The sequence below is a fragment of the Urocitellus parryii genome, chromosome 4, assembly GCF_045843805.1.
Source record: "Urocitellus parryii isolate mUroPar1 chromosome 4, mUroPar1.hap1, whole genome shotgun sequence".
NCBI classification, from domain to species: Eukaryota; Metazoa; Chordata; class Mammalia; order Rodentia; family Sciuridae; genus Urocitellus; species Urocitellus parryii.
In genome coordinates this window covers 45,422,019-45,448,391 of record NC_135534.1, presented here as the reverse complement: position 1 = coordinate 45,448,391, position 26,373 = coordinate 45,422,019, and the positions used below count along the sequence as shown (strand labels likewise).

Here is a 26,373-nt window from a genome sequence, read left to right as displayed (position 1 = left end):
AGTTGCCCTCCCCCCCCCAAATATTAGTGTGTCTTGCTTTTTATTGAAGGAATCCATGATTTTCTTCACTCAGTCTCCTAAAGGCTATCTGTCCTTCATCCCAGGCAAACTCTTTACCTCTGGGCAAAGAATGGAGGAAAGGGTAAGATATATACTAAGAATTGTTTTATTCCCAAAACCAATTGTGATTTTTGCTCGAAGTTCACATCTCTATATTTCAACCCTGCAGTGAAGAAAATCATGGTTTCCTTCAATAAAAGGCAAGACACATTAATTTTTTTTTTTTGGAAACCAGGTTTTGGGCAACCCTCAACAAAAGTTAGCAGCTTGAATACCCCATTATGAAGCCTGCCTGAGAGCACGAAAATTACCAGATAGAAGCATCAACATGTCCTGTTCCCCACTCCCACCTGTGGCCCCTACAGCTCTTTGAATTCCAATGTAGAGTTCTGTAGGTATGAACTATGAAGGAAGATAGCAGTGGACTTGGAAATAAGGACATGATAAACTAGTATCTTTCTTTCATTGTTCTTGCTGGATACGGCAAGTTGGCTTCTATTGAAGGGAAGAACCTTTTGGGATGATTGACAGTTGCTAAAGGACAAGTCTGTGCTTCTAGAAGTGCCATCAGGAGCTGAAAGAATCTTTGGTGCTTGAGTGAGGCTTATCAAGGTGAGGCTTGTCAAGGACAGACCTGCAGTTTCCTGAGTAGAGACTTGCTGGAAAATGAAAGTGTGGAGTCATGTTCCTCAGGTGAAGTTTCTCAACATTGGATGTGACTCTATTCCTGTCTTTCAATCTCTGCCCATACCCACCAACCACATCCTGTCCTTCTTCCTGTTAAGTGATCATTGTCTTGTCACTTCTTGTTGCCACCTGACAAGTAATGCCCGGTAATGTGAAGTTTCCTAAGAAGTTTCCTTAAGAAGACAGCAACTCCCCTTAGTTGTCACTCAGGGACCTCCAGGGTCTGACCCTTAGTTGTCTTTGTCAAAGCAGTAATGTCTGTATGTTTCCAATTTCTTCCCAAATGGCCCCAAACCATATCAAATAAGAGATGAATGGCTTTCTAATTCCTGTTTGCTAGAGTCAATATCTCATTGAAGATTTTGTTCTTAAATCTTTTCTAATGATTGTAGCTTTGAACAGTAAATTTTTACTGTTGTTTTCAAATTGGTCTGTGTCAACAGCAGATAATTGATGCCCCTGTGAAATGTAAAGAAGTTGGTACATACACTGTCCTTGCTGAGTTCTAAGAACAGTCATAGAGAGAGTGCAAAATAGATTTCCCCAGGTAAATTGGCAGTGGAGAGTGTGTGCAAGGTAGTGATTATAAAATCAGATCGTGAAATCTAAATGTGCAAGGATGGAAGTGAGAAAGGGATGGTCAGTGAGACTTGTTGGGTCAAGAGGTCAGACCCTAAGTGAGGGTTATGGGAAGGTCACTGGAGCAGATCTTTAATGTCCTACAAAAAGCTTATGTGTTAGGAAATGAAGGAATGTTCATAGGTGAAATTATTAAATCATAAGAGTGTAACCTCATCATTGGATTAATCCATTTGATGGATTAATAGTTTGAATGGACTGTGGGGTAAGTGGGGTATGGCTTGAGGAAGTAGGTCACTGAGGGCATGCCTTGGGCACATTTCATTTCCCTGGTTCCCCGTTCTCTCTCTGCTTCCTGCTGCCATGAACTTACTGCTTTCTTCCACCACATCCTTCTGCCATGATGTTCTGCCTCACCTCAGACCCAGAGCAATGGAGTTGGCCAATCATGAAGTGAGAACTCTGAAACTGTGAGCCTCAAACAAACTTTTTAACCTCTGAGTTGTTTTTGTCAGGTATTTTGGTCACAGAAATAAAAAACTGACTAACACACATTATAAATGGTGTTTTCTGGTTTGGAGAGAGATTCTTCCCACTGCAGTGAAATTAAAAGCATGGAGTGTTGGATAAGAAAGTATGTAAATTTGATAACATAGGAAGTTTATTTGCATAGAGAAGCATATGGTTACTTTATTTTCAGAATAATATTTTCTCTGAGAAAACCTAAAAAAGCAGGTTAAAAGGAATCCATTTGAAGATAATAAAGTGTTTCAGGGGCATGAGTCTGAGAGAACCGCAGAGAAGTGTCAAGTGTGGCAGGGAAAATCCACTTTTGATGACTAGGTCAGAGACCTGTCATCACTGGTGCACTCTGCTGCCTGACATCTCCAGGGTTCCCTGAAGAAGGCTGTCTCCACATTCATCTTTGGGCGTGTCTTGCAGATTCCTCTGTGTAAGCATCTTACAGGTCTGCTGCTTCATCCACTGCCTAAAGGAATCAACAAAGATGTAAATGGTGGGGTTGGTGCAGTGGTTAACAAGGCAAGATAAAGGCAGTGCAACCAATTCACAAAACAACCAACTGTCATTGTTTTGAGTCCACAACCCAAGGAATCTTTGGATGCCATCAGGGGGACTGCAAGAGAGGAAGACTAGGATCAAAGAGAGGATGGTCACATAGAGCCTGGTCAGTTGTACTCCCTGGAACCAGATGGGAATCCCACAGGCAGGGTCAATCTTCTTCCAGAGAGAACCACAAATAAGAGTGTCAGTGATGTTGGAGTAACAAAAAAGCAGGATATTGGCATAAAAAATAAAATACAGACCAATGGAATTGAATAGAGGTCACAGCAGTAAACTCACCTGGGTACAGCCATACAATTCTTGACAAAGATGCCAAAAGCATACATTGGGGGGAAAAACAGCTTCCTTAACAAATGGTTCTGGGGGAGCTGGATATCTACATGTAGAAGATTGAAACTAGATTATTCTCTCTCACCCTGTATAAAAATCAACTCAAAATAGATCAAAGACCTTAATGCAAGATCTGATATTTTGAAAGCACAAGAGGAAAACAGTTAAAGCACTTCAAGATGTAGGAACGGGCAGTGATTTCCTGAATAAAACTATCATAGTCCAGGAAATAAGAGTAAGAATTGACAAATGGGATTACATCATACTAAAATGTGCACAGCCAGGGAGGCAACCAACAGAGTGAAGTGACAACATATTAATGGGAGAAAGTCTTTGCTGTCTATTCATGGGAAAATATATCCAGACTATATAAAGAACTTACAAAACTTAGCTTCAAAAGGAGAAGTTATTAAAAAATGAGCAAATGTCCTGAGAAAGACTTCTCAAAATAAGAAGTACAAGTGGCCAATAAATGTGTGAAAAAATGCTTAACATCTTTATACCTTCCAGGGAAATGCAAAGGAAAACTTTCTTGAGATTCTATCATACCACAGTGAGCATGCCTAAAGCAAATAATAGAAAATCCAAAATAAAACATTTAAAAAACCCCCCAAATGCTGTTAAGATTATAGGGAAATAGAACCCTTATACACTGCTGGTGACAATATAAAGTAGTACAACCACCATGGAAAACAGTATGGAGATTTTTTAAAAAGCTAAAAATAGAACTAACATATGATCCAGCTATACCACTTCTAGGATTTTATACCAAAAGAAAATGAAATAAGATACTATCTAAGCATGGTGGCACATGCAGGTAATCTTACTAACCCAGGAGATAGAGGAGGTTGGATCTCAAATTCAAGGCTACCTGGGAAACTTAGTGAGACCTGGTCTCAAAATTAAAAAAAAAAAAAAAAGATTTGAGATGTGGCTCTGTGGTAAATTGCCCTTAGGTTCAATCCCTAGTACCACACCCAAAAAAGAGAGAATTGTGAATCCGTATCTTTATTGTAGTACTATACACAATAGCCAAGTTATAGAATCAGCAGAGGTGCCATCAATAGATGAATGGAAAAAGAAAATGTGGTTAATACACACAATAAAATATTATTCAGCTATAAAGAAGAATGCAATATTGTAATTTTCAGGAAAAATGATGTAACTGGAGTGCATCACATTAAGCAAAATAAGCCAAATGCAGAAATACTAGTATTGCCTGTTTTCTATCATATGTGAAAATGAAACAACAACAACAAAATGACCTAAGAGTGGAAGAGGAACTATTAGGAAAGGGGAAGGAGGTGGAGAGGAAATGGCAACAGAGGGTACTGGGGGTGGTGGACATGATTGAAACATGATATATGTATGTTTGGACATTGAAATCCATTAATTTGTATAATTAATAAGAGGTAGTATGTATGACCAATAAAACTTAAAAAAGGTGACCAGCAATATGTTGATGAAGAACTTGACACCAATTAAAAACAGAGTTCCCAAATAGGAAGCCACAGAAGTTCCCTTACAAGATCCTAGCAACAGGGATGGGACCCAGAGCAGGGCACCTCAGCTCACATCTGTCTTGTGATAGCATCAATATCAGAAGGGCCACAGGAGGGACAGGCAGCACTAGGTGCTAATGGCCCTGAGCATGCTCAGGTTCATAATATAGGGAAAGCTTATCATAGTGATTTAGAAGGAGGGGATGGAGATGGGATGAGAGAAGTTGAAGAGTTTCTCCAGATAATCCTTAATCAGGAAGCAGGGAGTGAGGAAGTCGGTCTGACCAGGTTGAGGATGTAGACTGAGACGGTGTTCCTGCACAGGCAGAAGCCCAGGAGCCATAGCTGGGTTTAACTGAGAGAGTCAAGGACCCCAATAAAAAAAGCAGGACCCATAAGATTAAGGGATAAAACCTCTTGGGAGGGGGAATGAGAAAGCCAAGTTAGCTCTTTGTTTTATGAAGTGAACAGATATACCAGAAAATTTGGAGTCAAAAAGTGGACCAGTCTTCAAGGGTGTGCAATTCAGATACCACACTAGGAGATGGACGGTTGAGAAGCCAGCTCAGCCTGCTAAGACTATGTGGTCAGCAGGAATACCAAGAAGCTAAAGCCACAAAAGACAAGGTCACTAAAATCAAACCTACCGATACAGCAATAACGTATCCTGTTCAGAAAATAACATTAGGGATTCTCCTAGGAGAGGCAAATTCTAGGTGGTAAGAGGCAAACACAAGACTAGACCTCAAGTAATTACTAAAATAACCTGCAGTCACCTTTACCTTGTTAGCATAATAAAACAGACACTCTGCGATGAGGTGGAGACTTAGGATGGTAACAAGACATGCCTGTCATGAAGAGGCATGATGAAGAGCCAAGTCCTGTTATTATTCCCACTTTATCCATGAGGAAACAGAGACACAATGAGGTTGAGTAATTTGCTCCAGGTCTTTCTCTAAAAAGTGGCAGAATCTGAATTTAATCCACATGTCTGCATTGGAAGCCTCACCCTTTACCAGCTCTGTTGCTCCCCAGCCAGAGGATGTGTCCACTATACATGCAAAGAGTTGGAGGAGGAAACCTTTACCCTTGGTGATATAGAAATGGCAAATGACATCTATGTCTTATTAAAGCAGAATAGATAAATTCTGGAAATTATAAGGAAGAAAAACCCGGTGAACATAGGGAACAGGAGTTGGGTGGTGGACATCAGAGAATAGATTCCAGAGCCCAAGAAGCCTTTCCTGCCTCTGAAAAGGCCCAGTCAGTCCAGACTGCCCAGGACTCAACAGGGCAGGAGGACCCTAGAGGAAGAAGGCAGGGACCTCTGGGTGTGGAGATTGAATTGATTCATCATGTGCTCTCCCAGTTTCTGTGGTGGACAAGGAGGAAAACCACAACCTCTGTTATCCTCCTCCATCTCTGATCTTTTTATTTATGACACAGGTTTCAGTTCTATTTTTTAAGTGTATTTTTTTGAGTATATAAAAAGTGGTTTTGGAAGGGGAGGGACTTGGGAATGAAATAGACCAAATTTTGCTGTGTGCATGTACTGATATGTAACAACAAAGCCCACTATTATGTACAATAATAATGCAATGACAAAAAAAATAAAGTGGTTTCTGGAAACTCACAAAATGAGTGGACTGCTGAGCCAAAATGGAAGCTCAGGCTTCTTAGAGCAACCCTTCCTTCCTACCTGCTGTCCCCTAGGCTAGTGGGCATGAAAAAGAAATTTGATACTGAATAAGATTCCAGAAGGGTTAGGTTTCATCTGCATCTAATTCAAATTAGTTATCTTCCTTTAAAAATTATCTGAGCACTTTAAGCACAAATCCTTATTATGAAAAAATAGATCTGGCCAACATTCGGCTCATATCCTTATATGTCAGGGACCTGATGGATTTTGGTAGCAGTTGGCCCCTTAAGGCAGGGCATGTCCAATTTGTCACAGTCTTCACTATTTTCATCAGCAGGGTAGATGAGGATGTGTGTGTGTGTGTGTGTGTGTGTGTGTGTGTTTTATTAACCAGCACACTTCCTCTGTTTTCTTGAAGGTGCAAGTCACTGTGTCCTGTGACATATCTAAGAAACCTCTTACCCAGCTTGCTTTATTTCCCTGCCCTCTGTAAGCATTTGAGCTGTGGTTTTATCCCTTCTCGCCCAGAACCACACATTTCTCATTGGCAAAGTGAAGCATTTGAGTAAGATAAGTTCAAGTTCTTTTCTAGTTCTAGTTCCCACGTGTCCGGAGTCTGCACTTCAGAAAAGAGTCATGCTTTGACAATATTTCTGTGTTCTATATATGATTTTGAGAAATTTCTTGCCTTTAAATCTTTTGTCCTTTTGATTAGGATTTATCTCAGCCCTGGGAGGAAAATCCCTTTTGTTTTGGTAGTTAATCCTGTATATGTGATTTTGAATAAAACAAATACTTTAAACAATGTAGTGTAACTGCAGTTGATAGGAAGACAGAGTCGCAGAAGTGGGTGCCTGGAGACCAGTTCCCCAGAATATTCATTTATTTTTCCTTCCCTTCTTCCTTCTTTCCCTTTTCCCTCTTTATCTCTTTTGGGAAGTATTAGATAATCAATAAGCCCTTCTACAAAGACAGGTCTTAGTTACTGATAGAGTTTAGGTTGTTCTGAACCCAAGAAGTTATTTCAAAAAACCTCCTACCAGTTAAACACCTACTAGGGATCTTGGATTTTAATCCAGGCTGTGCAGCTAATTTATTTTCCTCTGGATCTCAGGTCTCCCTCTGTTAAAGAGAAGAATAGAGAAACAGCTGGATGTTCTTATGTTCCTTTCAGTCTGATCATTTTACAATGAGATTGTCAGAGATAGAGAGCACCAGTAGGTAACTTCTGCCCAACTGATTCCAGATCAGCATGTACTTGGAATCCATTCTCTTTGAAGCTGTAGTGTTCTTTACAGGTCTCTGGCTTTCTTCTGGCTCTCCTTTGGCTATCTAATAAGTTGTAAAGGAAGGATTTCTATCCATTTCACTCACTAGAGGCCATGTCTCAAGTATGTGCTGTGCTAGGTAATTTCCTTTTTATAAAAGTTCTTTTGTTTTACAAAGGGACAGTGACAGGACCTAAAAATTTCTGATTATTTATTCTTTAAGTCTAGCATCTCCTTCCTATTCTGCAGATTCCCAGCAGGAGGACTGTGACCACTTCAGCAACACATTCACTTCCTGGTGACCTATGAGACATTGTAGATGCTTTGTGTCTTTATTAAAGACTGTGTTTAAGAAATCTTTCCTCTAGCCCACAGTGTAGGATAAAATACCAGAATAAATGTCCTGCAAAGCAAGAAACAATTTACCTATGGGAAGAAAATAATATATGAAGGTTTTACTTCCTGTCTCAGAGCTGACATTTGCTTATTTGGCTTGTCTCTCTCCCTGGCCCCTCACTTCTTGACTTAGCAGTTGGAGTAGAAGGTATATTGAGTTCAACACTGATCTACTCTAAGTGTACATATCTCTCAATGAAAAAGACAGTGGACTGGGTTGTTTCAGGAGGTAGTCAGCTCTCTGTTGCTAGAGATATAGAAACAGATGTTGTATGAGTCATTCTTGAGAATTCTAGAGATTAGACTCACTTCTTCAAATGACAAGTGTTCACTGAGCACCTACTATTTTCACAAACTGTGTTAAAGAGTGTTTATTTGTGAGAAAAATGCAGTCCCCTCCTCCTCATTTTTTTAAAAAGGAGATTATATTTTATTAATGGAAACAACACCGAATTTTTTTTTCCTTCTGCCCAGATTGAGAATTCTAAGTCACAATTAAGTTTTAGTTAGGTCCTTGTGTAGAATCTAGGAATGGCATTTTAAGATTTTTTTTGTCATATAATTTCAATTACAATGAGGCCTGGGAGCCATTGGTCTAGAGAATGATTTTCAAATTGCATTGCTTCAATTTAAGCTTCACTAAAGTTTTGAGCCCCAGTTGAATTGAGATTTCTGAAATTTTAGGTCAAGTTCTCTAGAAGGAGAATCTGAGATGGGAATTTATGTGCATGTGAATTATTAAGGAATGTTCTCAGGAAGAAGCCTATAAGGAAACCAGGAAAGGACAGTAGGGGAAGAAAAGAACCTGAGTAAGAATAAGTTTTCATCAAAGTCTAGACTCAGTAAGATCTTGCAGGGGGCTCTTGAGTGTAGACTGTACCAAGAGTTTGTCTTCCCTTGAGTCAGGGAGCTGGGCCCCTGCACACCCCACACCACTTGGTCAATCATTGGCTATAAGCAGCTTGGGCTCAGGTTATACAGACTGTGAAGTGGCTCCAGTTACTCAAGGACAATCCATGGGTAGGGTTTCAAGTGTGAGCTACTAGCAGGAATTCAGTTGACAGGTGAGGATAAGTGTACCCAACTGGCACCAACATCATCTTCTTGCACCATTGAGACTACTTACTTCTTGTATTTAATTCATTCCAAATTGTCACTCTTTCTCCAGGATTCTTTTTTTTGTTGTTGTTATTGTATGGGGGGCAGGTACCTGGGACTGAACTCAGGGATACTCCATCACTGAGCCACATCCCCAAACCCATTTTGTAATTTATTTAGAGACAGGGTCTCATTGAGGTGCTTAGTGCCTCACTTTTGTTGAGGTTGGCTTTGAACTCATGATCCTCCTGCCTCAGCTTCTTGAGTCACTGGGATTACAGACATGTGCCACCATGCCCAGTTCTCCAGGATTATTGATGGCTACAGTTTGTGGAAAAAATTCCAAGAGAGGGATGTTCAATGAGTATAGGTTCCAATTCTGTTGCTGGTCCCAAGACTGCATCTATTACTGATCATTTCCTGTCTCTGCCACTCATTACTGATTCTTTCCACTCTAGCTAGTGTTTCTGCTGGTTACTGGGTAGAGTGACCAGACCCTTATTCCTGAAAGTATGCACTCCTTTTTCTTTTTCTCTCTTTTTTTTTTTTGGTACTGGAAATTGAAACTAGGGACACTTTAACACTAAGATATACCCCTAGAACTTTATGATTTTAAAATTTTGATTCAGAGTCTTGCAAAGTTGGTGAGAATGGCCTTGAAATTTTGATTCTCTAGCCTTGGTCTCTCAAGTAGCTGGGATTTCAGGTGTATGCTGCCAGGTCTATATTTGAACTCCCTTTTGTAATGTCTTTATCAGGTCATTGTGTATATATTTTGCTGATTTACAATGAAATTGGAATGGGAGTTAGTGGAGAGCACATTTCTCTCTGTCACCACTAGGTTGCAGCAATCCCATCACCTCTTGACAATAAGGGTCTGTTGTTCCTTGCAGCATGGTGATGTCTTTCTTTGGATGGTGACCTGCTTGCATGATAAGCACAATGAAACCAGGGGGAGCTATTCTGTGAAGAACAGGAAGATCTTGTTTTGTAACCTGGTGTAATCATGCTCCAGAGTTTCATGCTTGGGAAGTCCAAATTCCCTTAGTGGGTCACAGAGGTTGATAGTCAGTGGGGCTATTCATTTTTTCTATTTTTTGGTTCCTGGATCCAAGCATTTTACCCTTGGAGAAACCACCACCTTGAGGAGCCTACGGGTTGAGAATACCTGGGGGTTTCTTCAACACTATCATTCTTGGATGATCTTGTACATGATAAGATCAGTGGATTTCACCTAGGGACTGCTTTCCTCTTTGGCCATGGAAAGTGTCCAACCCAGCGCTGCATATAGTTTTATATTGGTGAATCAGTTATTATGTGCAGGGTTGGGACTAGAGTAAGTTGAGTGAGGAGCCATGAATACCAACTTTAAATGACACCTACTTTTTGCACCAGATGTTCATTGCCTTGCCTTTTTCCTGGTCCTAACTGCCACAGTCTGGCTGGGCACAAATCACGAGCCACTGAAGCAGGAACAAACTTTATTTCTGAACTCCACCAGCACACTCCACACACGCTCCCTGGGAATTCTCTAGCACCACGCGGCTCCTCCAGGAACCACCAACCAGAAATATCTCTCCTCAGGTACTTCCCCAACCAATGGGAACTCTCCGGGAATCCCCTTGAGAGCTCAAGCGGAACTGAACCGGAACTCTGCCAGAACTCAAAAATCATCATCTTAATGGCTCGCTAGTGTCACCTCTCAACCACTATTTCTGGCAAAAGTGCCATGCGTCATCCCGGCTGTGGCCCTAACTAACTCTGTTAGACCTAGATAATGGTGCTTGTGGAGGCCCTGAGGGAAGGAAAGGGAAATGGTTAAGCTCAGACTCTGTATCATGCTCAATGGAAGAACTGCTGCATTTTATGGAGGCAAGGTTCCAACTGTTACTCAGATGTCAATATTTGGTTCTTTGGCTTCCTGAGTGAGGACCTTCCTGGGAGCCTGTCTTTGTTGTTGACAGGTTAGACTTTCAGCAGTGGTACAGTAGTCAGATCAACGTTGATGAAAGTGAGAGTGTGCTGTAGGGCCCACACATAGCTTTCATCTCTGCCACCATGATCCCACTGAATCAGCATTAGGGTGGTCAAGGATAGAGGCTGGCTGACATCTAGTGGATCCTATTCACTTGGTAGTTTCATCCCTTTTAGCCCTGGATGCCCTCTGGTGGCATTAATGTGTGGTACATATGTATTTATATGTATTTAGTATAGTCACAGAGTTGTACAAACATCATCACAACATAATTTAAATTTTTTTCATTATCTCAAAAAGGAACCCTTTATCCTTGAGCAGTTATTCCCTATTTCTTCTCATCTACTCCCTCTGATTCAGTCCCAGAGACTGTCTATATTGAAGGCAATTTACATAAATGGCATGATATAATTATTTTTTGGCTTCTTTCACTAAGTAAGATGTTTTTATGTTTTGCCTATATTATCACAAATATAAATTCTTCAGTTGTTTTTTAATACCAGGAATTGAACCAAGGGCTGCTTAACCACTGAACCACATCCCTGGTTCTTTTTATTTTTTTTAATTTAAATAGGATCTTGCTAAATTGCTCAGGGCCTTCCTAAGTTGCTGAGGCTGACATTGAACTTGACTTTGAACTTGACTTCCTCCTGCCTCAGCTTCCTGAGCTGCTGAAATTGCAGGTGTGTACTTCCATGACCAGCAGTTCTTTGGGATTTTTTTTAAATTACCAAATGATAGTATCTTGTATGGATATACCACATTTTTCTTATCCATTTAATGATGTGCCTTTTGTTTGTTGGCTATTATGAATAGTATTGCTATGTCTGGACATACATTTTCAGGTATTTGTTTAGTGGTGGAATTTATGGAATACATGGTAACTCTATGTTTATTATTTTGAAGAACTGCCAACCTTTTCTGCAGTGGTTGCCTTATTTTATATTCCTGCTAGCCATCTAGAATTGTTCCAAATGTCCTCTTTTTCTACCCCACATACCTCTACTATGATAAGACTGTGAGGCATATGGCCTAGGTGACAGTGTTCTATATTGTAGGCTAAACCTGCAGTAGATATTTTTTTTCCACATAACTCAGTACATAAGAGGAGTATTTTTCTTATGCAATATGCTATCCTCAAAACCCCAGGAAGCCTACCAAACCTTAAGCCCCTTTCTGAGTGGCTTACCAGACCTTGAACTCCTTTGCTTTTGTGCAAGGTACAATTTCTTGCCTTTTGCTTTGAAGGAGGTGTCCCAGCATGCCTAAAACCACCAAACTCCTATAAACTTCACATTTGTTCAGGACCTTGAACCTTTTAGTTTACTTACTCTCAATTCCAGTCTAACACCAAAGGTTTTGTTCAGCTTTCTGCTGAGATCTAAAAACAATGGAAAGCCCCAGGACTCTCTTGAACTGGTACAGTTCAGACTTTAGCTCATTTGTTCTTCATTTCTTTTGGTTATGTTGTATAGAAACTGACATATTTTGTGCCTGTGAATCTTTGCCTTTAGGAATACAGGGCTCTTTATTCATCTCCCTATATTTTACTCCCCATCAGAAACCTGGGCCAATATGCTGACCTTATTCTCCACTGTAGTAATGATCTCCTAATGATTAATTCTACTGTTTGAACTCCTCTACTCCAGAACTTATTATCCACATTGAAACCAGGGAGCCCAGTCCTGAAACAGCATTTATGCTGAGGTCAGAATTTTGTTCTGCCCTCACTTCATGGAGAACCCCAAAGAGCTGCAAGGGATAAGAAGATGAATCTAGTGGTGTGACCACAGCCCTCATCTAATAGATGAAAGTATCTTTCATCTTCATACACATCAATTGTTGTGATGCAAACCTCAGATTGTCCAGAAAGGAGAGCTGAGAGAAAGAGTCTCTGGGTGCATGCAGTGCAATGGTTATGAAATAGATACTAATTTTTTAACTTTAATTCTTGGAGATGCAAGGACAGGTTCCGTAGTTTGAAATTACTCAAATTAATAAAAATGGCTTCTTTGCACCTCTTTCAACTAGAGAAATCAATATTTAATCAACTCCCTGGATACTCTGACATTTAACTGTCTGGCTTCTACTTACCTTTCCATCCTCATGTATTACTTCTGCTTTTCTTCTATTTTCTATTATCTGGCATCATCCTCCAAAAACTCTCTGTTGATCAGTAGACACTGAGGTAAATGGTATTAAGTATGGAAATGGTCACACCTCTTCTTCAGTGGGGCCATGAGCAAATGGAGGTGAAGCCAATCTAGACAGGAGCTGAATGGGTTTGGGTGGTGGTGTTAGTGTTGCTAGCTCACTGCAAGCTAAGCTTCATTTCTGTAATGATGTGCTGCTGCTGTTTTGTGCTTAGGATGGGATCTTAGATGCCAGTGAATTTTCTCACTGTTCCTCCTACTTCCTCAGCTTTCAGTCAGACCTCCATGATTGTATTACAACGAATGTCATTCTGCATGAGCATGGCCAACCCCATGGTAGACTACTGTTGCTGGCTAGTCAGTGCTAGGCTACACATGTGGCAGAAGTGGTGCTCTGTTGTGCTTGGTCAGCCCCAGGCCTAGGCCAGCACTGCATATGGATTGTTTTATGAATGTTGGAAGAATATTGCATTCTTGAAGTAATGCATTTTGGCGCAATATATCACTTTTAAAAATGTTTTGATGAATTCTCTTGGCTAACATTTTTATAAGTATTTTAAGGGTAAACTGGGAATTTTATTAATTTGTACTCAAAGTAGCCAGACTAATGGTGATTTACCATGGTGCAGCAAAATACCTAATATCTTCCAACAAATATTTTGAACAAATTATGTGTTGTAATACAGCCCATGCCTAAAGGGATATAGGAAATTAATGAGGTACATCAGAGTTTAAATCTTCACCTGAACAATTATTTTCTAATAAGCAAAGCTTTTGAATCCAAGAATGTAGGAATAATACTTCTCACATTTCTTTGTGCATTTTAACTTGATACTCTTGAGGTTAGATTTTATATCCTGAAGATACTCGAACTATGATTATGTCTACTTATCTTTAGAAAGAGACAACTTCTTGCTTATATTACACAAGATTATTGGAATCTCTTTGATTAGCCTCCAATCTTACCCACCCCCCAAATTGACACAATGGGCATAATTAGAGTCATTATATCAGGCAGGGATACATAGTTTTAAAAAAATATTCTGTTAGAGACAGGGTCTAGCTAAGTTGCTGAGGCTGGCTTTGAATGTGCAATCCTCCTGTCTCAGCCTCCCCTAGTTTTTCTAGCATTTTGAACATGAAGGGATGATGTATTTTATCAAATGCTCTCTCTGCATCTATTGACATGATCATATAATTTTTATCTTTGAGTCTATTGATGTGATGAATTGCATTTATTGATTTCCGTATATTGAACCAACGTTGCATCCCTGGGTTGAACACTACTTGATCATGGAGCACTATATTTTTGATATGTTTTTGAATTTGATTTGCCAGAATTTTATTGAAAATTTTTGAATCTATATTTATTTGAGATATTGGTCTGAAGTTTTCTTTCTTTGATATGTCTTTGCCTGGTTTTGAAATCAGAGTGATAATGACCTCATAGAATGTGTTTGGAAGTGTTCCCTCTTTTCTAGTTCATGAAATAGTTTGAGAAGTATTGGTATTAGTTCTTCTTTAAAGGTCTTGTAGAATTCAGGTGTATATCCATCCAGTCCTGGGCTTTTCTTGGTTGGTAGGTTTCTGATGGTCTCCTCTATTTCCTTGCTTGAAATTAATCTATTTAAATTGTGTATATCATCCTGATTTAGTTTGGGCATATCATATGCCTCTAGAAATCTGTCAGTGCCTTCAATATTTTCTATTGTATTGGAGTACAAATTTTAAAAAATGATTTATAATTATTTTCTGTATTTCTGTAGTGTCCATTGTAATATTTCCTTTCTCATCATTGATGTTAATACCTTGAGTTTTTTCCTCTCCTTCTTTTTGTTAACATGGCTAATGGTTTATCAATTTTATTTACTTTTTTCAAAGAACCAACTTTTTGTTTTGTCATTTTTTTCAGTTGTTTCTTTTATTTCAACTTTATTGATTTCAGCTCTGATTTTAATTATTTTCTGTCGTCTTCTGCTTTTGGTGTTGATTTGTTCTTTTTTTCCTAGGGCTTTGAGATGTAATGTTAGGTCATTTATTTCTTCTTTGAAGGAGTGAACTCCATGCAATGAACTTTCCTCTTAGAACTGCCTTCATAGTGTCTTAGAGATTTTGATATGTTGTATCGGTGTTCTCATTTACCTCTAAGAATATTTTAATATCCTCCTGTATATCTTTTGCAACCCATTGTTCATTCAATAGCATATTATTTAGTCTCCAGGTGTTGGAGTAGCTTTTTATTTTTTATTTTATCATTGATTTCTAATTTCATTACATTGTGGTCTGATAGAATGCAGGATAGTATCTGTACTTTTTTGTATTTACTAAGAGTTGCTTTGTGGCATAATATATGCTCTATTTTAGAGAAGAATCCATGTGCTTCTGAGAAGAAAGTGTATTCACTCGTTGATGAATAATGTTAAGTCTAATAATAATGTTAAGTCTAAGTTATTGATTGTATTATTGAGTTCTGTAGTTTCTTTGTTTAACTTTTGTTTGGAATATCTATCCAGTGGTGAAAGAGGTGTGTTAAAATCACTCAGAATTATTGGATTGTGGTCTATTTGACTCTTGAACTTGAGATGTTATCTATTTGATGTTATCTATTTTTCATTGATCAATGTAGATGCTCCATTGTTTGGGGCATATATAATTATAACTGTTGTGTCTTGTTGATGTATGCTTCCCTTAAGCAGTATGAAATATCCATCTTTATCCCTTTTGATTAACTTTGGCTTGAAGTCTACTTTATTTGATATGAGGATGGAAACCCCTGCTTGTTTATGCAGACTATGTGAATGGTATATTTTATCCCAACCTTTCACCTTCAGTCTATGGATGACTTTTCCTATGAGATGAGTCACTTGAAGGCAGCATATTGTTGGGTCTGTTTTTTTTAAATCCAATATACCAGCCTATGTCTTTTGATTGGTGAGTTTAGGCCATTAACATTCAGAGTTATTATTGAGACGTGATTTGTATTTCCAGTCATTTTTGTTTATTTTTGGTATTTAGTTTGAGTTGGTTTCTTCTTTGTTTGGCTTTTCCTTTATTGTGGTTTTTCCCTTTACAGATTCTCATTGTTGTTTTTCATTTCCTCCTTGTGGTATTTTTGCCAAGAATGTTCTGTAGTGTAGGCTTTCTTGTGTGTGTGTGTGTGTGTGTGTGTGTGTGTGTGTGTGTAAATTCTTTTAGCTTTTGTTTATCATGTATGTTTTTATTTTATCGTCAAATTTGAAACAATTTTGCTGGATGTAAGATTCTAGATTGCCATCCATTATCTTTTAGAGCTTGATATATGTTCTTCCAGGATATCCTGGCTTTAGGAGTCTGGGTTGAAAAATCTGCTGAGATCTGAATTGGTCTTCCCTTACAGGTAATCTGATTTTTCTCTCTTGAACCCTTTAAAATTCTATCCTTATTCTATATGCTCGGCATTTTCATTATAATGTGTCTTGGTGTAGATGTGCTGAAATTTTACACATTTGTGTCCTATAGGACCTCCTATATTTGATTTTCCAATTTATTCTTCATGCTTGGGAAATTTTCTGATATTATTTCATTGATGAGATTGTGTATTCCTTTGGTTGAATCTCTGAACCTTCCTCTATCCCAATAAATCTTAAATTTGGTCTTTTGATAGTATCACATAATTCTTGGATATTCTGTTCATGGTGTCTTACCATCTTCACTGTGAGGTCAACTTTATTTTCAAGATTGTATATTTTGTCTTCATTGTCTGAGGTCCTGTCTTCTAAGTGATCTATTCTGTTGGTGATGTTATCTATTTAGTTTTTTAATTGGCTTATTGTTTCTTTCATTTCAAGGATTTCTGTTTCTTTTTTTTTTCAGTATCTCTATCTTTTTCTTGAGGTAAACTCTTGCAACCTGTATTTACTCTGTTATCTCTTTGTTGGTATGATGGATGGTTGCCTGTCTTTGTTCTCTTATCTCTTTGTTGGAGTGATTTCATTTTTTAAAACTATCACATTTTAGCTTACTGATTTATATTGTAATGCACCAGAGGTGTCCCTGTCAGACAATTAGAAACACTGCCAATTTGGTATACTTCAAACTTTCAGTTAACTAAAACATTCTTCCAAGAATAACTTTCTGTGATTATTTTTAGTTATTTATTTGATTACAAAATATTATAGCTTAAAATCTATAAAGCCACACACTTTTTAGGCCAGATATTGTCCTAGTGAGTTCACATTTGGGTGACTTTGCTGTTCCAAGGGTAGTCCTAGGATCAGCAGCATTAGCTTTATCTTTTTTTTTTGGGGGGGGTACTGGGGATTGAACTCAGGAGCACTCAACCACTGAGTTACATCCCTATCCATATTTTGTATTTTATTTAGAGACAGGATTTCACTGAGATGCTTAGCTCTCACTTTTGCTGAGGTTGGCTTTGAACTCAAAATCCTGTCAGCCTCCCAAGCCACTCGAAGCATCAGTAGCTTTCTCTGTTGGTTGTTAGAAATGTACTGTCAGGCCCCACAGCATACTTGCTTCATTGGAAATCAAGACATAGGAATGCTCGTTAAAGGTTGAGACACACTGGTCTAAATGAAAATGGGGATATAAGATATGTATACTAGAGCAGGGTAGGGGAAATAAATAAAACTCAGGTTTTATTTATTTTGAAAATATCAGTTTTACAAATAATTTATTATCAAATATGATGATCTCTTAAAAATATTTTTATTATTGAATCCCTGATAGTATTTCATTTTCTTAAATTCTAATAATTTAAATATTTCAACAATATTGGTACCACCTTGACATCCAAGAAACCTCCATGATATTTTTCAGTTTATTCTCTCCTTAATCATCATAATGTCTAATTAAATTGATTTACAATTCAATAAATTGTTAATGGAAACCATACATAATGCACTGCCAGTGGGATGAAAGATAGCACATGTAACTATGTATAGTACATAATATTTGATAATAAATGTTACTGGTTTATGTATTTACTAAACTATACTTCTATTGTTATTTTGAATATACTCCCATTTATATGGAAAAAGCTTACTATAAAACTGTATGCATGTTATGCTGGCAGCAGCCACATGCATCTCATATTCAAGTCTCTTGATTGTACCATTTTCTTTTGTGCTTGATGTAATAGGTTTTTCGTTTATCATAGCGATAGGAGTCATAAATCTGTATGAGTATTACACACACATATGGTGTCAGTACACAATGGGCCATACCATCTAAGTTCATGTAAGTTTACTCTATGATGTTCCCACAATTATGAACTTGCATAAGAACAAAGGTATCCCCAGCATTAAGTAATGCATGACTATGTAATGAGCAGTTATGCCAAAATGAGTTATATTAAATGATAGAAATTGATAGATATACCCAAAGATTCAAAATGCATCTTTTATCTTCTGGACCCTATAGAGCTTCTGCAGCTGACCTGAATTTTTTGTCACATGTGTAACAGCATGTTTAAATAACAATATATTCTAAATATCCAATTTCTGCATTTCATCATGATTTTTTCAGGAAAATGGATGGAATTAGAGATCATTAAGTTAAGTGAAATAACACAGATTAAGAAGGTCAAGGATTGTATATTTTCTCTAATGTGTGGAAACTGGAGAGAAAAAAAGGGGAAAAGAAGGTGAAAGGAATTTCATGAAAATGGAATGGAGACCAGTGACATGAAAGGGACCAGAGAGAGGGAAGAGAGGAGGGAAAGAGAAAGCACTGGGAGAGGGGTAAGTCTGTGAAATTGACCAAACTGTGTTATGTGCATGTATGAATATATAACAATGAATCCCACTCTTATGGATAATTATAACACACCCATAAAAATAGATCTGAACAAATTCTGTATTTCAAAAGTTGTGTAGGTGACATGCAGACTTTAAATATGAGATTTCTGCTAACTTGTTACCAACTCTTATGGAATTATTCATATCAAGGCTATAAAAATGTTTTGCAATGATTTTTTATGTGAGAAATAAAATGTTGAACTAATTTAAAGGTAAACTATCTCCCTAGTTCCATTATGGACCCTTTTCAGGAAAAAAGACCTCCCCAGAGAAGCAGATGCATTCTACTGCTTCTTTTTCTTTTCTGTACATTACATCTCTTTCCTACCTCTCTGTTGTTTATTCTGTTGCTTCTGATATTTTGGTTGGACATATCCTGAGAAAACGGTCCAGAGAGCAAGACATATTTTTTAGGCTTACCTTGCTAGGATGACCTAGATGGTTCTCTCTGGACTTGCCAGGATTGTAGCATGGATTCCAAATAATTTTGTAAAACTTTTGCCAACCCCCATCACTTCTAGGCCATGGCAATCATTGATCACTGCTCTTAGCACTTCAGTCTAAAGATCCTTCTTAAGAGGGTTCTTGCAGTCACAACTAAATACTTACGGTGGCACAAGGACTGAAACTCATTTAGAAACTGAATGCCTTTTCCAGAACCAATTCTGTGCTTTTAAAAACAATATAATAATGAATCGATTCTTCTGCCATTTCCATCTGTTCAAGTTCTACTTATCTTTCTGACTTAAACAATCCGTGTGGCTGAAAAGGTGACAGAGGCATATGCTCGGTACATTCAAATTCCAAGTTTTTCTAGAAGCCTTCCCTATCTATTGGCCAACACACACACACACACACACACACACACACACACACACACTATTGAGATCTTTCTGCACTCTGATCCTTGTATCTGTTTACTTGCTGGGAGGATTTATACCAGTTAAACCAATATGACAGGTATGTCCAAGGAGATCTCTTCTACCAAAATCTATACAATCTACTGGAGAAGAGCAACAAAAATCACTTCTGCTTTCCCAGATAGCATAGTGTATTGATAATGTTGTTGCCTCAGATTCAGAACTCATTCAGAACAAGCTTTCTACCTGCAGCAATGTCCCAACACAGATCCCAAGATGATCCACTCACAGCACAGAGAGAAATAAGGAATAATTGTTTTCTGTAACTTCAGGTAGAAAACAGTCATAAATAAAAAAATCATGATTTTGAAGGAAAATTCTTTCCATTAGAATGAAATTTTCAAAGAAAAGCATCAATAAGAAAAATTTAGAGGATATTTGATGAAACATTTATCAAAAAATACAGAAAAGAGTTGAGGCATGCTACGTCAGAGAGCTTTCTCTAAGAAAAATAAGAAAATCTGGGTTAACATAAATGCACTTGGAGACTATGGAAAATCACAGAGGCATTTCAGGGGCTGAGAGAGGAGCAGGCAGCAGTCAAATGTGGCAGGACACTGTTGATTCTCAGACAGACATCTGAGGCAATCGGACAGAGGCTCTTCATCTCTGTCCCACTCTGCTCTCTGACATCTCCAGGGTTCCTTGAGAAAGGCTGTTGCCACCTTCATCCTTTTCAGGAGTGTCCTGCAGAGCCCGCTCAAGCACTAGCTTGAGGTTCTGGGACTGCTGCCTAAAGGAGCCGACAAAGAAGTAAATGATGGGGTTGGCTCCACTGTTAACAGAGGACAAGACAAATGAAACCATATTAAGACAACCTAGTGTATAAGAATCATTGTGAATCCAGTAGACCAGGAACAAATAGATGCCAAATGGCAGACCACAGAGGAGGAAGACCAGAACTGTGAGCAGAATGGTCACATACAGCCTGCTCAGTTGCATCCTCCGGGATCCACAGAGGATCCTGCCCAGCAGGGTCAGGCTGGACCCTGAGAGGATCACAAATAAAAACATCAGCCACGCAGCTATAATAAAGTTAACAGTTTTACATCGATCAATTGCAAAACTCATAGACAGTTTTAAACAATAGACCCTGTCCAGGATGCTCAGTAACATGGACAGGGCCCAGAACAGGGCACACATGACAGCTGACATGTGTGTAGGGCGGTGGCAGTGGTACCAGATGGGCCACAGGACCGACAGGCAGCGCTCAGTGCTAATAGCACTGAGCATGCTCAGGCCTGCAATGTAGCACATGATTCCCCCAGTTCGTACGATGCCATAAGTAGGGACAGAGAATCGAAGGAACATTTTGATGACATCTAGTACAAAAGCAGTGGAATTGAAGCAGAGAAAGAGGAAGTCAGCAGCAGCCAGGTTGAGGATGTAGACAGAGAAGGCGTTCCTGCGTATGCGGAAGCCCAGGAGTATGAGCACAGCCACATTTCCTGCCAGTCCAACCAGCAAAATGATGAGGGTCAGCATTTTTGAGGTCATGTTATTCATGTTACAAGTTGGATGAGGGCTCATGTAATTCCTATCGGTTGGTGTGGCTTCTGTCTTCCAGACTGGGATGGTTGAATTCATGCTTCCAATCTCTCCACTGGTGACCCTGGTAACAAAACAAGACTTGAGCACTGATGCATGAGATCTGATTTTAAGTATCATCTTGCTATGTGGGAATTAGTCTCTCCACTTCAAAGAGGAAAAATAAAAACAGGATTATGGAGATGAACTTATGTATCAAGGGCTCGGGAGGGGGGTTCTGAAATAAGGATTCAAATTCAGTACTCATCCTCTGAATAGCTTGAGCTCTCTGACCTGAAAATAAATGACATAGCAATATGCTATGATCCAAACACTCCCACTTAATGGGCTTGAGCTGTGGACCAGCTCTGATTTGTCCTTGAAGTTTTCTCTCAGTTGTAGGAATTGAGGCAGACGCAATGGTGGTCATGATACCCCCATGACCATGAGTGTTTCATTCATGGAGGAGAAGAACTTGGCTTTGTGACTGTGAGGAGAATGTGAGCTGTTACTAGGACAGGAGAGAGAATGGCTGGGTCTAGAAACTGCTCAGTGTGTCAGATATAGAAGAAAATTGTCATTTTTGACATTTGCAGTGCTGAGACATGTGTGGTCCACTGGTTCTCAATACTCGTTCAATGGATGAATGCATGAAAGGGGAGGGAGACTTAGAGTGTTAGATGATTTGGGATAAATACCGTAAAACGCATTAGAACACACACATAAAACAGAAAGTAAAAATCATTTATCGTAATTTTTATTGTGAACAGCTCTGGGTGTTTTATAATTCATCACCTGTGTCCTAATAGCATATTGACTACTGAAGTGCCTTTGGAGTAAGGATTCAAGACGGCTTTGTTCAGTACTGAGCACAGTTTTGGAGCACAGTGGGGGTAGCATTTGTGTCTTAGCAGAATTGCTCAGCGGTGTGGAATAGGAAGTATAATGTAGAAGTGAGGTCTGAATGCCACTGAAAAGAGGTATTTGAAGTGATTGACCCTCTATGGAGTACTATTGAGTGGTGTGTATAACGTAGACCTACTGCGTTCTCTCTTCCTAAAGATCCTAGTAGCATTTTCTTTCTTGATAAAACAAACAAAAAAACTTTTGTGTCAGTGAAACCTGTGAGGGGAAACAGAAGAGAGTGCTAAGATTGGAGTGTTTAGTTTCTCATGCAAATCTGAACTGGGGAAAGAAGACCAGATCATATCTTAGTGATAAACAGGAGCTGATTGAGAATTTACCAGATAATTTCCTTTTGAGTCCTCTCAAGAGTCTATGAGGTAAGAATTAGGATTTTCCCCATTTCATAGAGAATAAGCAGGACGAGGGATTGATCCCTGTTTCATACACTGTGGATTTGAACACATCAGGTTCTACACTTTTGACATCATCACTGTGTGCTCATCAGAGAAAAGCAGAGGAGTAACTCCCAAGTTATATGCAACGTGGCAGTCAAAATCGTGGATGAAATTAAATCTAGCATAAAGTGAACTTGAGAAACAAAGGGGGAGAAAAGCCAGTGAAAAAAGGAACGAAAGAGGTAGTAGAAGTCAGTAAGCAATAAATATGGGAACCCAAAGGCCCTTTCCAGTGTCCAAGGCAGCCATGACTTCAGAATCCAGAAGGCTCACAGAGACAGGAGGCTTTCAAGTGGACAGAGGATATATTCTCCTCTGGATTTGCTGAGGGGCATTCCGTAAGTAATGCACCCATTATGAAGCCACATCCCCAGCCCTATATTTTATTCAGAGATAGGATCTCACTGAGTTACTTAGTGCCCCACTTTTGCTGAGTCTGGCTTTGAACTAGTGATCCTCCTGCTTCAGCCTCCCGAGCCGCTATGATTACTGGTGTGCACACCATGCCCAACACAAAGAGAGTAATTTTGAAAAGCAATGAAACCTACTGTACAGCATCTCAGCTCTGGCAAACAATATCTACATGGGGCTTTGCTTTTTAAATGAATAAAAGAGGCAGCAATCTCTCTGTGACAGAAGATTTGAATGACTGAAATAAAGAGAAAAATATGCAGAGTTGGCTCAGAAGGGAGAAAGGTCTGATTATCCCCATTTTAAACTTCCACAGCAGGAGCTTCCAGCACCCAGTTTTCAAAAGGATGATTCTATCTCCTGCCTTTCCCTGAGAGAAGTACCATGACTCCCTCTATTTAGCAATCAATGGTAGAAACACAGGGATGCGAACTCAGAGCAAACACCACATATACCAAGAATGGAAGGCCCCCTTACCTTTCTTCCCTTCTCCTGTCCAGAGGTGGAGAGCTTAACTGTGCTATCCAGGAAGAGCCTTTCTCAGATTGGGTGACCCCAGAGTATACTTCTTTGTTCTCCAAGTCAGGAGATGCCTACAAGAGCTGGAGTAAAAGTTGGTGACCCAGTGAGGCTTATAAAGATTATGGATAGTCTTTGTAATTTTCTGTCCTGGAACTGGGAGCAAATTGGAGACTAGAGTCATTAAAGACTTGATCCTTCCCTGAGATGTTTCTTGGCATCTGCCCAGTTTCTACTTGCATATCAGCCTCTCTCATCCTGTCCATTTTGTCCACTTCCCTGTAAATAATATCTGTTCAGTCCATTTATTGCCAACTGTATTCCTGGATAGCAACATCAAGCAATGTGAACTTGCAAAGTGGAACTTTCTGAGTAAATAATAAAGTATATCATTGGGTCCCTCAAAACTCATCATGTCCTGACTCCACTTGTTTTTTCAGTATTTTATCTTAGCAACAATGCATTCATTTGTAGACTTTTGTTCCAAATGAAAGAGAAATGTTCACAGAGTCAATGTCTCACTGAATTTCATTCTCCAGAGGTCACCACTTTCTATCCCTGCCTATTCTTTTGTTTTTGAGAGAGAGAGAGAGAAAGAGAGAGAGAGAGAGAGAGAGAGAGAGAGAGAGAATTTTTTAATATTTATTTTTTAGTTTTTTCAGTGGACATAACATCTTTATTTGTATGTGGTGCTGAGGATCGAACCCAGCGCCGTGCGCATGCCAGACTTGAGCCACATCCCCAGCCCCCTGTCTGTTCTTAATTCTTTCTCTGAAGAGCAAACCCATATTTTTATTTTTAAATTATCATTATGAAAAAGTGGGGCAGTTGATTTTCCTTATGAAATAGGAAGTGTTCAGCATAAATAACACTTTCGTTTCTCTCTCCACTTTATGAAATCTTTTATTATTTATTTTCATTTAGTGGTACTCAAAATTTTAAATCATCTCCTATGACTTCCCTTCATGTTCTTCATATAACTGTCTTATTAGTCTACTTGTTGTTTATAAACATAGTTTGAATCAGAAAAAGTGATGGGCATGAACCTTAAGGGTCATGGATGGAATGCTATGGTTTGGATATGGTTTAATAGTGTCCCCCCAAAGGTATATGTGATTGGTGCTTGGTCTTAGAGTAGCAGTACTGGGATGTTCTGTGGAGTCTTTAAGAGGTGGGGCCTAGTGGAAGGTCTTTAGGTCATTGGGGCATGTACTTAGAATATACTCAGACAACCCCTTTATTTCTTGTGAGACAGTTGTTACAAAGGTGCGAACCTGGCCCCACCCAGCCCTCTGCTTCCTGACTGGAGATGTGACCATTCCCCCACATATGCTCCCATTATCCCCAGAGTCTGAACTGTGACTTTTGAACTTGCATTAAAAACAGAGTGAATTTAAACTCTTTATGAGTAGCCTGTGCCAGGTATTTTTATCATAAAAAAGTTGACTAATAAAGAATCTACTTAAAATATTTAGAAATTTTATTTGGTGGATTAATTCAGCAAATATTTAATAAGACCTTATTATGGGCTGAATTGAGTCCCTTTAATATTTATAAGTAATAGTCCTAATTCCCATGATCTCAGAATGTGACTGTAGTTGAAGACGGAGTCCTTGAAGGGCTAATTAAATTAGTATGAGGCCATTGGGGTGGGCCTTCCTCAGTATGAATGGTGTGCTCATAAGAAGAGGAGATTAGGACATATACACTCAGAGGTGGGGCATTGTGAAGACAAAAAGAGAAGAGGATTCCATTTACAAACCATGGATAAAGGCCTCATGAGAAACTGACATAAGAGACCACTAGACTTCTTTTATAATAACTAAAATAAAAAATGTTTTTAATTTAAAAAATTGGAAAGCATTTGGATAAACTGGATTTTTCTTACATCACCAGTGGAAAATGACATAATTCGGCTACTCAGAAAAATTTGGTTGCATTTTCTAAAAAAATTGTTTATACTTCTTCTTCCACCCAACATCCTACTCCTGGCATCTAGCCCAGAGAATGGAAATGATGTTCACTTAAAAATCTGTTCACAAATGTTTATATCATGTTTACTGTGATAGCCAAACTGGAAGCAAACAAATTATCCTTTCAATCATAATTTGTGAAACAAAACTTAATAAATCCTTAGAATGGAATCTTGCTCCAAAATTGAAGCAAATCAACAACAAACCTTTAATACATGCTACTACTTGGATGACTGTTGAGGACCTTATGCTGAGAAGAATAATACAAACTTAAAAGTTAGACAATGTGTGATTCCTTTCACAGCATTTATAAAGTGACAAATAGGGAGAAAGGGAACTGGCCAGTGATTGCCAGGGGTTTTAGAAGTGGATGTGGAGGGCGTGAGGCATAAAGGGGAAGCACAAACCAGTTCTTTCCAATAGAGTTCTTTTGTGGTGAATTAGTAGCTTCATATCTTGAATGTGGTTGTTGTTATGTGAGTCTATACATGTGATAAAGTGACATAGAATTTTACAAAAATGCATAATCCCCTAAAATTTGTGCATGTAAAAAGTGATGAAACCCAAATGATATCTGTAGTGTTAAGTGATTTGGTTCTATCAACATCAACTTCCTGGTTTTGATAATACACTGTATTAGTGGAAAATATCACCATTGGTGTAGTCTGGGTAGTGGGTATACAGAAACTGTACTACTTTTACAGCTTTGATTCGTCTATAATTCAGAAGGAAATACTAAAAAACATATGAATGATTGGTTTATTGGATGAACAACCTATGTTAATATTGAAGTCAACTGTAAATGGGGACATAGGAGATGCTGGAGTGAAGTTTATAAATCAGGTATCTAGGTCAGAAAAATATATCATAAACATTTACACACCTCCAGTATAAATAAACAAGTGTTAAAATTGTATTTTATTTCAATGGTGATTTTAAAAGCAATAAATAAAAATTTATAGGTAGATTACAGGGGTAAGTCTGTATCTCTTCTCCCACTATACTCATTAGGACTTTTCAAGTTGGGACTCATTATTCTGTCATTTGTGTAACAGGATATTAAAAGAAGAGTTTAATCTGAATGTCAAGAGAATATA

At 38.6% G+C, this 26,373-nt stretch overlaps 1 protein-coding gene across 1 annotated transcript; it reads right to left on the bottom strand.

Annotated features, from left to right (window-relative positions):
• Window positions 1-20,088: 20,088 nt before the first annotated feature.
• On the bottom strand, window positions 20,089-21,072 carry LOC113200879 (mas-related G-protein coupled receptor member X2-like). The gene has a single exon (XM_026414474.2). The coding sequence runs from the start codon at window positions 21,070-21,072 to the stop codon at window positions 20,089-20,091; it is 984 nt and encodes a 327-aa protein (XP_026270259.2).
• Window positions 21,073-26,373: the final 5,301 nt, after the last annotated feature.

Coding starts and splice junctions, on each gene's coding strand:
- LOC113200879 (XM_026414474.2), bottom strand. CDS start 21,072: ATGAATTCAACCATCCCAGTCTGGAAGACAGAAGCCACACCAACCGAT.